Source organism: Lepidochelys kempii, chromosome 2 (assembly GCF_965140285.1).
Source record: "Lepidochelys kempii isolate rLepKem1 chromosome 2, rLepKem1.hap1, whole genome shotgun sequence".
In the NCBI taxonomy this organism is placed as follows: Eukaryota; Metazoa; Chordata; order Testudines; family Cheloniidae; genus Lepidochelys; species Lepidochelys kempii.
In genome coordinates this window covers 215,976,643-215,990,772 of record NC_136381.1, presented here as the reverse complement: position 1 = coordinate 215,990,772, position 14,130 = coordinate 215,976,643, and the positions used below count along the sequence as shown (strand labels likewise).

The window sequence follows — 14,130 nt, the reverse complement described above, 5'->3', positions numbered from 1 at the left end:
GGGACCGGATACAAACTGCCTCATTCCCTCAAAAAGGACATATTGTGGAAGAGTCTGACCTGCTGGCAGTCTTTCCAAGAGACAAAGAAACTGTCTGTCCGCTTTGAACTTTGACTACCAGATACCAATACCAAGGAGGGAGGGGCTATTTTCTTTATATGAACTTGATGCACGAGTTTTCAGTTTGTTTGGTCTTTACCACCAGACCTCTAGGGAGAATCTGGGTTCACTGGAGGAAGGCCAAGGAAAATGAAACCTCCAAGTCATGGATGATATTGGATGATCTCCATGGGCACGGCCTTCAACAAACAGCAACCTATTATGATGTTTATTTGCTTTTTCTTTTTATGACACACTAAACTTCTACTTACAAGCAATAATGCAAAAAACTGCTTTCTCTAGTGATTAGTGATACACTACTTTGGTATCAGATAAGAGATCCTCCCTATTCCTAGTACATAATGTACTGTCTCTGAAATGCAACATTTCTACTGATGAACAAATGAATATGTTTACTACTGCACACTTAGAGGATGATGCCCCTATGGTTCTTCCTGCACGCAGGTATTCACTGCTTTGCTGCAGTTATTGATAGAGCTGGTTTCATATTCACTGAAGTATTACATTCATCAAGAGCAATCTCCACAACAAAGGAAGTGGGAGAAACCAATTTTAAAAATTGCCAAGACAAACACCACATGCACTGTAATCAATCATATCCAGGAGGAATTCCTGTTATCCAGGTCAGCGATGTTCAATCTGTAATGTGAGTGTACATAGTGCTGTATTATTCCACATTTTTGGAAGGATCAGCTGGATGACCAAACACACTGCATTGTAGAGCAGCAAAGTTTCAGTGAAACACACTGCATCAAAGGCAACCACCTCCTTCTCATGACAATGTACATGGCCAGTACTGCAATGCACTGTCCAAATTAATTTACCAGTATGTAGTCTGAGTCAGATCTGTTTACTCTAGGTCAGAAATATTTCTCAGTACTTTTACTCCTTTTAAATTTGCAGATTCAAAAAAAGCTATGCAAGGATGAACTAGGTTTACATATCAACAGAACTGCTAACTAAATTTCAACTGCAGGACAAAAGTCTGCCAAGTTTGCACTTGCAAAACAACATGGAAAAATTGAGTTGCACAAATGTAACCAAAGGTAAAATTTCACATGCAGAAGTTTTATTATTGGTGAGGATGCATAAGTAGTATGTATTATTTATTATTATCGGAAATCCAAGTTGGCTTTCAGATCTCAGGCTGAGTTTGCAATAGTGGTGTTTTAGAAAACAAAAAGAAAAATATCTTTCTACAAAAAAACGTGCATAATCTGCAGTCAGCAAAACACGATCATAAAATCATAGAATATCAGGGTTGGAAGGGACCTCAAGAGGTCATCTAGTCCAACCCCCTGCTCAAAGCAGGACCAATCCCCAACTAAATCATCCCAGCCAGGGTTTTGTCAAGCCTGACCTTAAAAACCTCAAAGGAAGTAGATAGCACCAACTCCCTGGGTAACCCATTCCAGTACTTCACCACCCTCTTAGTGAAAGAGTTTTGCCTAATATCAAACCTAAACCTCCCCCCACTGCAACTTGAGACCATTACTCCTTGTTCTGTCATCTGCTACCACTGAGAACAGTCTAGATCCATCCTCTTTGGAACCCCCTTTCAGGTAGTTGAAAGCAGCTATCAAATCCGCCCTCATTCTTCTCTTCTGCAGACTCAACAATCCCAGTTCCCTCAGCCTCTCCTCATAAATCATGGGTTCCAGTCCCCTAACCATTTTTGTTGCCCTCCGCTGGGCACAGAAATCTAAACATCATTACAGATAATCTAGGAAACTACCATTTTGCAATTTAAATTACTAACACCAGCTTGACATAGCTTTAACTCCAGTGTCTGCAATAGAGTGATTCTTGATTTACATAGGTGCAGGGTGAGACTCAGGCATTAACAAACAAATGGCAAAAAGAGAAAACAGATAATTTACCAATCATTACAGAATATTTAATAAGCAGAAACATTTTTAAGAAAAAGTTTAGAAAGCCACTTTTCCTAATTTTTCTGACTACTGTATATTTTCTCAAATTCAATCATTACTTTTTTGTTATGAAATGTATTTAAAATGAAATGTCCAAGTATACCACATCTGTTATTACCATTAACATGATGATGCTGTGACTTTCATAAACACAAAAACCCAATTTAATGTATTAATACAGACATTAATTTTGAAGGTCTCTTTCACATGACAAACTGCTCAGCCTTTTCCAGCCGTACCTATGTACAGTGTACATTTCTATTTCTATTTTCATTGAACTGAGTAATTGTTTTGTGGACAGCGAAATTTACTGTCCACTCCTGCAGAATAAAATACACCATAATGTTGATGCATAGCTTGCTGCAAGGCCAATGTCATCATTCTAGGTAACCTCCGGCTGAGATGAGAGACCTCAGCACGGCAGATATACAATGTGCATCTGAAGCAAAAACTGCCCATAAGAATAACTTCATTATTCTGGGAAGTTGGATCTATAAAAGATGTAAAATGTAGAAGTGTTCTGCCTATACAATTTCTGGTAAGTACAGCATGACTAAGTAATAAGACCTGAGTCAGCTTCAGTTATAGCAAATCCCACAGAAAGTTCATTGTCACATGAAGGAAAATGCAATATATTGGGCGGAAAGCATGTCTGTAAGTCATGAACTAGAATTATCTGTTCTGTTTTGGGCTTATATAGTGCTGTCAAATTAACAAAAAGCTAAAGCAGTCAAACATTCATTCAGGTTGTTCCAGTGTCTATGACACAAGGCTATATCAGAATAGAGCATATGAAGAACTCACCAATACTACTGGGCAGATTGCTGTGGGTGGTAAAATATGGTCCTTCAAAGGGCCACAGTCACATTCAGGCTTTAGATGTGAAGCACATTTATTATGGAGCTGTGGGGAAAAGAGAGAACATTAATAATCATCACCACAGTACCTCACTAGAATATTTCTATAAAGAATCTTTCCCCCATCTGGAATAGTGTAAATATGAATATACTAGATCAGTACAGGACTTAATATAGGAAAATATTTAAGAATTGTTGTCAAGTGACAGAATTATTTGACTCACATACAGTATTCTAGGAACTCACTTTGCTTCAGTTTTATTCTCTTTTTCTAGTTTTCAAAATTCTAAAAGTTAATTCTCTCTGTAGATTAACCAATCTCTTGGAAGAACTATAAAGGGGTGGCACGAGGACCCAGTTGCTGCCTCCCCTCCTGCGCACCATGTGGCCTTGGAGAAAAGTTCAGAGAAGCCAGATAGATACTCCAGCTAGCAGGAGCAAAAGCAGCTAAACCAGGGACCCTTTTTACCTTTGGACATTCCATTCAGAACTGTTGAATGTTCTCTTATTTTCCCTGCCCGGTGCTGACTGGATGTTTGCACCAGCCTGCCCTGTCTCACAGTCTCTTCACGTCAGCTTCACTCTACACCTGCCCTGTCCCCCTCATTCCCACTCCTTCCCTTTTCCTTCCATTTAGCTCGTCTTCAAAAATATTGTAGAACTAACATGCAATTTGCTGCCAACATACTATTTGCTCTCCTTGTGTGTTCCACCTCCGATTCCTCCATCTTGTGTCTGTCTGGTCTCATTAGATTATACTATTTTTGGGGCCAGGGACTGTCTACTACTCTGTGTCTGTACAGTGCCTAGCACAATGGGGTTCCATTTATGGTTGCCCTTTAGGCTCTATTGTAATAAGTATGATTATTATTATTAATAATATACTACATTATAAAATACTACATCATTATATATTCTGTACAGACCGTATATTGTCCAGAAAACTATTTTTCAAGTGTTTAGAGAAGTACAAAAAATGTAATTGAGACTATTCTTCATACAACCTATATATCCATTTACATCTCACTTTGTTCTCTTTATCCAATTGTTCAATTTCTTTGCATTTCTCATTCAGATTTTATTAATATGCATTTATTCTTTATTGTTTTATTGTAACTTCAGGGTTTTTTCCAGTGGTTTTACTTTTTTTCTTTCAACCATCAGAGCAATGATTTCATATGTTATCCATGGGTTTTTCTTAGTTATTAACATCTTCCCTTAATGTTGCTCTGCAGCTTCTTTGATAGCTTGTTTCAGACATTCCCAAATCATTCGGTCTTTGTTTTTATTAATGATCTGCAACACTTCATCTTGGTAGTAACTTTTGTGACAAAGTTCCTCCTCTATCTTGGTGGGTCTTGTGCTTATTGGAGGATTTGCTCACCTTGGAGCTTCACGGCAGCCCTCAGTTTGGCCGTTTTTGTGAACCCACAGTCCAGGTCAACTCCTTCTGTGTCTGACCAGGAGTTGGGAGGTTTGGGGGGAACCCGGGCCCGCCCTCTACTCTGGGTTCCAGCCCAGGGCCCTGTGGAATGCAGCTGTCTAGAGTGCCTCCTGGAACAGTTGTGCGACAGCTACAACTCCCTGGGCTACTTCCCCATGGCCTCCTCCCAACACCTGCTTTAACCTCACCATAGGACCTTCCTCCTGGTGTCTGATAATGCTTGTACTCCTCAGTCCTCCAACAGTATGCGTTCTTACTCTCAGCTCCTAGCGCCTCTTGCTCCCAGCTCCTTACATGTGCACCACAAACTGAAGTGAACTCCTTTTTAAACCCAGGTGCCCTGATTAGCCTGCCTTAATTGATTCTAGCAGCTTCTTGATTGGCTGCAGGTCTTCTAATCAGCCTGCCTGTCTTAATTGTCTCCAGAAGGTTCCTGATTGTTCTGGAACCTTCCCTGTTACCTTACCCAGGGAAAAGGGACCTACTTAATCTGGGGCTAATATATCTGCCTTCTATTACTCTCCTGTAGCCATCTGGCCCGACCCTGTCACACTCTGTATTTCTTGATTCCTCAGAGCTTCAAGGTTCCATGCTAGATAACATTTGGCTTTCCGTATATCTCTCAGTTTATTATTCATTCCTACCACTACCAATCTATGATCTGATCTACAATCTGCATTTGGCATAATCTTAACCTTCCTAACACTATTTCTATACCTATGGTTGATCGTGATAAAATCAATCTGGTTTTTATACATCCCTCCTGGTGATTCCCATGTAGGCCTTGCATTTTCTTTTTATTCAAAATAACTATTGCAGATAATGAGGTCATGTTTCTCCCAAGAGTCTATGAATCTTTCTTTTCCATTGCTTCTTTCACTAAGGGCAAATAAACTAACTGTGACAGATATTCTTTTCCCTCCTACTTTTGCGTTCCATACAAGTCATATAAGGATGACTATTTTTCTTTCCACCATTGATTTCCATTACTTCAATGTTTAAATAGAATGTTTTGACATTCTCATCAGAATGTGCAGTTGTTGAGGCATATACTTGAATAATCATATCTTTTGGAAGTCTTTGTATCACTATTATCATTGCACATTCAGATGATATATTCACTTGTTCTATCCTTCCAGTTACAGTCCTGTCTACTATAATTGCCACTCCTTACCTACTTTGACATCCACCTGCACTGATAACTATGTATTCTTTAAAAAGAAAAGGAGTACTTGTGGCACCTTAGAGACTAACCAATTTATTTGAGCATAAGCTTTCGTGAGCTACAGCTCACTTCATCGGATGCATACTGTGGAAAATACAGAAGATGTTTTTATACACACAAATCATGAAAAAATGGGCGCTTATCACTACAAAAGGTTTTCTCAGTAGGAGAGTGGGGTGGGGGGAGAGAAAACCTTTTGTAGTGATAAACACCCATTTTTTCATGATTTGTGTGTATAAAAACATCTTCTGTATTTTCCACAGTATGCATCCGAAGAAGTGAGCTGTAGCTCACGAAAGCTTATGCTCAAATAAATTGGTTAGTCTCTAAGGTGCCACAAGTACTCCTTTTCTTTTTGCAAATACAGACTAACACGGCTGTTACTCTGAAACCTATGTATTCTTTGCCGTTCAGAAGACCTGCAACAAAATCTAGACCTCCCCAGAACGCTTCACTTAGTCCCATTATGGTAATATCTAGCCTTTCCATTACTTTGCATATATTGGCTAGGTTCCTGTGTTGATTCAATCCCCTGACAGTCCATGCAGTGATCCCTGCAGTTGCCATTTGCACACATCTGGCCAGGCAGTGCACGAGTTCACACTGAGGGCCAGTCATCTGTGTGGCAGTTGAGGAATGGTAAGTCATGTTATCTGATATAACTTTGGGGTTAATACTGCACAAGGGCCCCAATAATTAAGTGCAGTCAGTTTGGGTGGGGGTGGATGGGTGAGGTTTGGGATTCTAGTTTTTAGCCAAAAGGCATAGCCCACAAGGCAGCAGGGATTTTGGCAACAGTCTTATTGAATGATGGCTTGCATTTGCCATGTCACAGTGCCATCTTTGGATATTTGGAGCATTTGCCCCACCACTCCCTATTAGTACCGTCATCAAATTGTTCAAGACTGCTTATTCTACATGTTTCCCTGCTTATATCATAGCTAGCCTCTTTATCTAAAGGCCGTAACATCATCCTCAGCCTGTGAATGTGCTTGATGGCAAAAGACACTGCCCCTGGGAAGTTTACCCACAACAAAACAATTGGATTAAGAGAACAAAGAGAGATGTACCAGAAGATGAGAGTCTTCAATTACAAAAGGTGACCAATGTGATCCTTAAGGACAAATATGGACAATACCGTATTTGACGGACTCCAAAGATAAAAACAAGAAATGGGAAGAATATATCAAGGAACTACATGGTGATAAACCTCAACTAGAGATTAATCCAGTAAGTCCACAAATAATGGATGAAGAAATCACAGCAGCAAGTTGTGTTTGAATACAGACTGAATTGTAAAAAAGCATAGGGGATGAAGGCTTGAAAGTGCAGTCAGAGGTAACAAAGAATGTGTCTGAGACAGAAGAATTGTCAGAAAACTTTACAATCTCATTGTGTATCCAAATCCAAAAACGTTATGTATTGTAAAGGCTACAGAACAATCATCCAAGTATTGCATCCCTTTAAGGCTGCATCTTAACTGGCATACTTTCCTGGGTACTTGTCCATGTACCATTAGTACACATACCTCGTACTTATGCCAAGTGTCCACATTTGCTGTGCTGATCATGGGTATACACTGTTCACAACACATGACTGTGTCCATACTGCCCCTTTTTCGTATGCAATGGTAGCACTACCATTTCAGGGATGGTATCCCAGTCCTTTGTGTCACAGGAGACACTCTGGGAACCATCTTGCTGGTGTTGCTGCTACTATATTCAGCCTTCACACATTTGATGATAGCAGCTCCCAGTCATCTTTCCCTTCTGTCAAACTGCATTGAAGACACGGAGCAAGTCCATGATGATGTGGTGCTGCTCCTGCTACACCTTATGGGACAAATGTTCATGCGGTCAAGCACTGGATACTGTACAGAATGAGTCCAGAAAAATTTGAGATGCTGAAGATGGAGGGACCACTTCTTTTCATCCCAAAGAACCAGCATGGTGTGGTGGGACTACATAGAACTGGAAGCCTGGAATGACGACGAGTGGTGCAGAACTTCTGAATGAGGAAGCAGACCTTCATGGAGTTGCGCATGAAACTTGCACCAATCCTCCAGCACCAGACCACTTGTTTTCAGAAACTCGTACCAGTACAGGAGTGGGTAGCTATTGCCCTTAGAAAGCTGGAAACACCTGAAAGCTATCCGTCAATTGCGAATCAGATCAGGGTTGGAAAGCCAACTGTCGGGGTGGAGTTTGTACAGGTTTGCCATGCTATCAATATTGTAATCTACCCACAAGTGGTTGCCATAATAAAAGTCTGTGAAATTATAGTGGGATTTCGAAGGATGGGGTTTCTGAACCGTGCAGGAGCCTTTGATGAAACACCCATCCCAATACTTTGCCCACTGAAAGAATTACTGTTCACTTATTCTCCAAAGCTTAATGCACCACAGGGGGTCAGTTCATGAACACTGACACTGGACACACGGGAAAAGTACTCAAGAGGTTGGGATGGTACCAGAGAGGAGGAGAAGGGATTTGATTCTCAATGAATGATGTGGTTATGTATGGTGTTTCTGTTCCAACATTTATTTCAGGGGAATCCTACCTATCTCTCCTAACGTGGCCCATAAAGCCATACCCTGATATCACCCACACAAGAAAAACAGAGTGTCTAGAGGGAAAGAGGTGGTGGTGGGTCTTTGCACAACCATCACTGTCACAAAACTGTTCTTTCCCCACTGGTCCCTTTCAGAACCTATTGACTCCCACCCTCCCTCTCCCCCGAAATCTTCACAGCCCAGGGACTATGGCAGCCAGAGTGATGGCTGAGAAACACACAGATACAGGAATACAATAACTGCTCATTAGTCATCTGTTATAGCAGTGGTCCCCAAATTGTTGGGCATGCCCCCCCAGGGGGGCATGGAGGAATGTTTAGGGGGGCACGTGGCAGGGCTGTATTATAACTTACCAGCCTTGGGTTCTGGTTCTTGCAGTGGCTTGGGGTCCTCCTCAGGCTCCTCAGTGGAGCTTCTTCAACTGGGTCCGCTAGGTAGAGGTGCAGAAACACATGCTCCTCTTCCTCTGGGTCTGCCAGGGTTTCCCCTTGGAATTCCTCTGAGGTCCCTGCTGCCTCCTTGCCCTGCCCCTCATTGATATCCTGTCATACAGTGAGGCCGGCTGGGTTAAGAAGGGGATCATGAGCCAATTCAGGTACTGTACGCGGAGCCCTGGAAAGCACCTGTCCATTCCATCATAGCATGGACATGTGCTAGGTCCCTTCCCAAACAAATTGTTGGAGTCCTTCACTCTCCGGTACAGGAGCCTCAGGTGCTTTATATGCTCCTGGCACTGGGACGGAGTCTGGTGAATGCAGTCCTCCTCAAGCGTCTTTAAAATCTCCCAGTACAGGTGCACGTTCCTGCTATTCTGGGCAAAGTTGTGGAGGACAGTGTACTCTGACCACACATTGATCAGCACCCAGGTGTGCTCCAGAGACAAGGTGGCAGCACTTGAAACATGAGCCATGATCACCTCTGCAAATCAATAGCGTTCACGGGAAAACTGATCTGAAATGTTCAGCATAAGTAGCTGAGAGGGCAGGGACTGTTATATCTTTGGTAAGAGTCAGGCAGCAAAGAGATCAATGCACTGTGGTAGTGGCCCTGGAGGACTATTGATTCCCAGGACCTGGTACACACCTCTTGCCCCCATCCACACTGCACAATCTGCATGGGGCCATGCCATGGCAGAGGCATGTACATACCCCCCCGCATGCATGCTAGCTTTTGTGCTGAGTGCACTCTTTCAGTGCTTCAGACTGAACAATGGGGGTAGGGGGTATGGCAAACAACGCATATGTAACTGTACAGCAGGGGTGGGCAAGCTTTTTGGCCTGAGGGCCACACCTGGGTGGGGAAATTGTATGCAGGGCCATGAATGTAGGACTGGGGCAGGGGGTTGGGGTGTGGCAGGAGGTGTGATGTGCAGGAAGGGGCTCAGGGCAAGGGGTTGGGGTGCAGGAAGGGTAAGGGGTACAGCAGGGGACTCAGGGCAGGGCATTGTAGTGCAGGAGGGGTGTGGTGTGGGACTCAAGGCAGGGGGCAGGAGGGGTTCAGGGTGCAGGCTCCGTCCTTGTGCCGCTTATCTTGAGTGGCTCTGGGGTGGCAGCAGCGCACAGTGGGACTAAGGCAGGCTCTCTGCCTGCCTTGGCCCCGCACCACTACCAGATATGGCCAGCATGTCTGGCAGTGGCTCCTGGGAGTGGGGTGGGGCAGGTGGGTCCACCGCGTGCTGCCCTCACCTGCGGGTACCACCCCCGAAGCTCCCATTGGCTGCGGTCCCCCATTCCCGGCCAATGGGAGCTGCGGAGGGCGGCGCCCGCAGGCGAGGGACATGCACAGAGCCCTCTGCCCCCCGCCACCGCCCCAGGGGCCGCAGGGATGTGGTGCCAGCCGCTTCCGGGAGTGGCACTGGGCCAGGGAGCCTGCTTTAGTTCTGCTATGCCACGTGGCTGGCAATCCTGAAGGCCAGATTGAAAGCCCTAATGGGCTGGATCTGGCGGCCGTAGTTTGCCCTCCCCTGGTGTACTGTCACAAGATATTTTAACATACTTTTGCAAGTTGTTCAAGACCAAATGTGAAGATAGATTCATAAGGAAATAAGAGAACAATATGGCTTCAAACATGGAAAGGGTATGATGAACACCATTTTGAACTGAAGCTCATATCAGAAAGATCAACTGAAATGGGGAAGACAGAATACTTTTGTTTTATTGACTTCCAAAAAGCACTGATGGAATCTACCATCTACCACTATATTCAACATACTAATATGTGTGGGTATGAACTCCAAGTAATAAACCAATTATATTGGAATCAGAAGGCAATATAATAGGCAATGAAAATGAAAATCTAGTAGAGATCAAGAGAGGAGTAAGATGTGTTTGTATACTGTCACCATCTTTATTCAACATCTGTAGTGAATGTTTGATTAAATTAATCGAAGAAACAAGAAGGTATAAAGATGAATGGAAAATGAGTGAATTACAATTCTCAATGCAAGCGACAGTGCTACTGGCTGATTCAGAAGAAGGTCTGATGAAGTTAGTGGAGATTATATATGAATATGCAAAGAAAATGCTCTAGAGTTGAATATGGACAAGACAAAAAAATTAATAGTATGCCAGGATCCTGGGGAAACATGCAAGATTCCAGTGAATGACACAGCCATACAGTAAGTGAGAAATGATTGCAACTTAGGAAGTATCATTACAGAAGATGGAAGATTGGCTGCTCAAATCAGAACCAGAACTGCAAGAGTGAAAGAGACATTCTGGAGGAACAAACAGCTGATGAGAAGGGACATAAATCTAATGACTAAATTCTGACTTTTAAAAAACTTACATGTGGTCTGTATTAAATTACGGCTGTGAAACATGGACATTAAAACAATCAATAATAAACTACAATCCTTCAAATTAGGGGGCTATGAAAGAACTAAAAAAATATAATGGAGAGACCATGTTATCAACAACAAAGAATTGGAGATGATTAGCATAGGCTAGTCAGAGATCTTAAAAAAATAAACATTTGCTTTACGGGCACATTTTAAGAGGTTCAGCAGGCAATGCATGTTTATGGGAACTGCTATCAATTTTCCCTTCCATATGAATACAAGGCAGAAAAAGAAGATCATGGATAGATGATGTGGTGTCCTGGGTGGATTAGTAAGTTTCTAGCCCTCCTGGTGGGGGACAAATGTTTGAAAACATAGAGAAAGTGTGACCTAAAGGCTCAGAAACCAGAAGACAAGTACAAAGAACCTAAAATTGATCATTTTTATTTAAAAAAAACCAACAAACCACACACCTTATGCTTTGTGTATGGTACAGACTTATATCGGTATAACTACATCACTCAGCCGCGTGGAAAATCCACACCCCTGAGTGACGCAGTTTTATCAACCTAACCCCCAGTGTAGACAGCACTATCTCAATGGGAGGACTTCCTCCACCTCTCAGGGAGGTAGAGTACCTACACTGACGCAAGAAGCTCTCCCATCGGTGTAGGGAGCATCCTCACTGAGCGCTGCTGCAGCACGGAGCAGCTGTGTCACTGCAGCGCTGTATGTGTAGACAAGGCCTTTAGGAATTTGTAGCTAATCTCTTGACTTTTGGAAGGCCTAACTCAGGATTTTTGAACACTAGGATTCCTTCATACTTCATTTAACGTGATCTGACTATACAGGGCTCAGCAAGAGCCATAAAAATCTTCTAAAAATAACCTAAAATGCTTCTGTACCTAAGTATGCCCATCTGTAAAGTCTATTATCCTTGGGAACATGTTGTTACAGGGGTAATCATCTCTTAGAATATACCCAGATTCTGCTTCACTGACCACCTGCCCTGGGAAGTCAACCTGCAAGGCCCAAGACATCTTCCACCACATGGCAGAGGGGCAATGCTGGTGTCAGAATGGGTCAGATGTGCCAGCAATTGCAAAAGTAGTCTGGGAAAATTGCTTTAGATCTAACTGAATATGCCCCGATATGTAACTAACAAGTTTTTGAGACCTCTGAATAACTTCTGTCATAGGAACGAATTGTGGTTTAGCGTCTCCCATTTCAGCGCCCCTTCCTTCAATCCTTCCCCCCACCCTATTCACCTCTATTTTCCTCTCCCAATTTTAATCCCCCTATTTCTCTCACTCCCAATTCCCTTCTTCTCTTTTGTGCTCCCTCAATTGAATCTCTACTTATCTGCTTCTCCAGTTCCCCTCCTTGACTGACACTGCAGCAGCCACTACTGGATGGGTAGTGGGTGTGGCTGGGATGAGTACTAGGGCAGCTGGGTGCGCTGGTATTGGGGATACCTGTGGTGGATGCTGGAGCAAATGGATGGGTGCTGCATGTTCCTGGGGTAGCTGAATGGTTGGCGGATGGGTGCATGGGATGGCTGCTGGTTGGCTGGGTAACAGGGTGTGGAAAGGGTGGATTGAGAAGTACAGTCCCAGGGCTGAGTGATGGGGGAGAGCTTGTTTACAGCTGACAAGGGTGGAGCACACTGCCACCAGTGGACACCTCCTCCTCTTTGCATAGCCACCTCTGGCCACTGCCTCCTGGCTGGGATCCAGCAGCAGGAGGAGCTAGGGAAAGGGCAGACACACCTAGCTAAGGTGGCACAGAGGTGCCTGAGGGTTGGGAGGAGCAATTACATGCAAATGCCAGCTGCATTCCACAGCTCAGCAGGATGCATGAGAATGCAGGTGAGATGAGGGCAGACATGCAAGGAGGCAAGAGTATCACTGATACTGCCAGGTGGCTGAACACTTCTCACATCATAGCAATCATGTATGCATAGCTTAATTCATCTGGCCAGTTTTTGTGCTATTATGAACTAAGCCCTGGATTTATCCCCATTTGCCTCAAAATGCTCAGGAAACGTGCAGATTAGTTTGGTACTTAGATAATAACTAAAGGCCCTCAATGTCTAAAGCATGATATCTAACTTCCTCCACATGTGGTGAAAGCTTCGGGAAAGGTACAGGCAGGTTAATGACCTGACAGGTGAAACTAAAAGACAACTTTAGACAAAAATGCAAGGTAATAATACAGAAACAAGTTGTTCTTACAGTGAGTTCTATAATGGAAATCAGTCATCAAGGCTTCAATTTCCCAAAACCACTGAGCTGATATTGGTAAAGGTAATTAACCACTGGAACAATTTACCAAGGTCATGGTAGATTCTCCATCACCGGCAATTTAAAATCAAGATTGGATTTTCTTTTTTAATTTATGCTCAAATTCAAAAGGAATTATTTTGGGGACATTCCATGTCAGACTAGCTGGTCACAGTGGTCCCTCGTGACCTTGGAATTGATTATATTATAGCGAAGAGGAGCCATAGTTTTTAAAATCCCTCTAATGGTAGAAGTGGAGCAGTTGAGCCAGACTGCAGAGCAGGCGCAGTGCTCCATGATGAGGAAGGCAGCACATCACTGTAGCATTGTCAGTGGTCACAATCTTTATTATGGAAGATATCTCCTTGATCTATAAGTTCATCAGGCCAGGGACTGTTTCTTACTATGGTTTGTACAGGGCCTTGCACAAAGGATCCCCATTTCTGGGTGAAGACTTCGAGAATTTCTGAAATACCACTACTACTTCATTCAATTAATAATGCCATCAATACTAAGAGGATACCAAGAGTGACAATGTAATACATAACTAAGGGAACATCAAACAAAGCTCTAAAGGGCATAAGTGAAATCCTGGATCCATTGAAGTGAATGGCAAAACTGCATTAGGATTTCACTTCTCCATTTTTTCCTAACATGGAGATTCTTTTGAGAGCAATGAGAATAGTTCAACTCTCAGATCATTTACTAAAAAGCACTGAGTTACTGCTATATTCAAAGAAGAAAGGGAGGGATTGTAGAAGTTCAAGCCAACATAGAATATTAAGAAATACAATTAGTGATATAAAATGTTGGAAAAAAATAGTTTGAATTAGATAGACATCTGGGTTTCTTGTTGGTGCCCTAGAATTTAACTTAATTCAAATTTCCCTCAACAACATATTTTAAATATACGCACCCAA

The 14,130-nt window shown here is 42.9% G+C and overlaps 1 protein-coding gene across 2 annotated transcripts in view; it reads right to left on the bottom strand.

Moving 5' to 3' along the window:
- The window catches only part of DGKB (diacylglycerol kinase beta), a 452,380-nt gene that overhangs the window by 312,445 nt on the left and 125,805 nt on the right, over window positions 1-14,130 (bottom strand). For both annotated transcript variants that reach the window (XM_073333808.2, XM_073333809.2), the window contains exon 13: window positions 2,856-2,954. In XM_073333808.2, coding sequence (XP_073189909.1) covers window positions 2,856-2,954 — 99 coding nt within the window. The remainder of the gene's footprint in view (window positions 1-2,855; window positions 2,955-14,130) is intronic.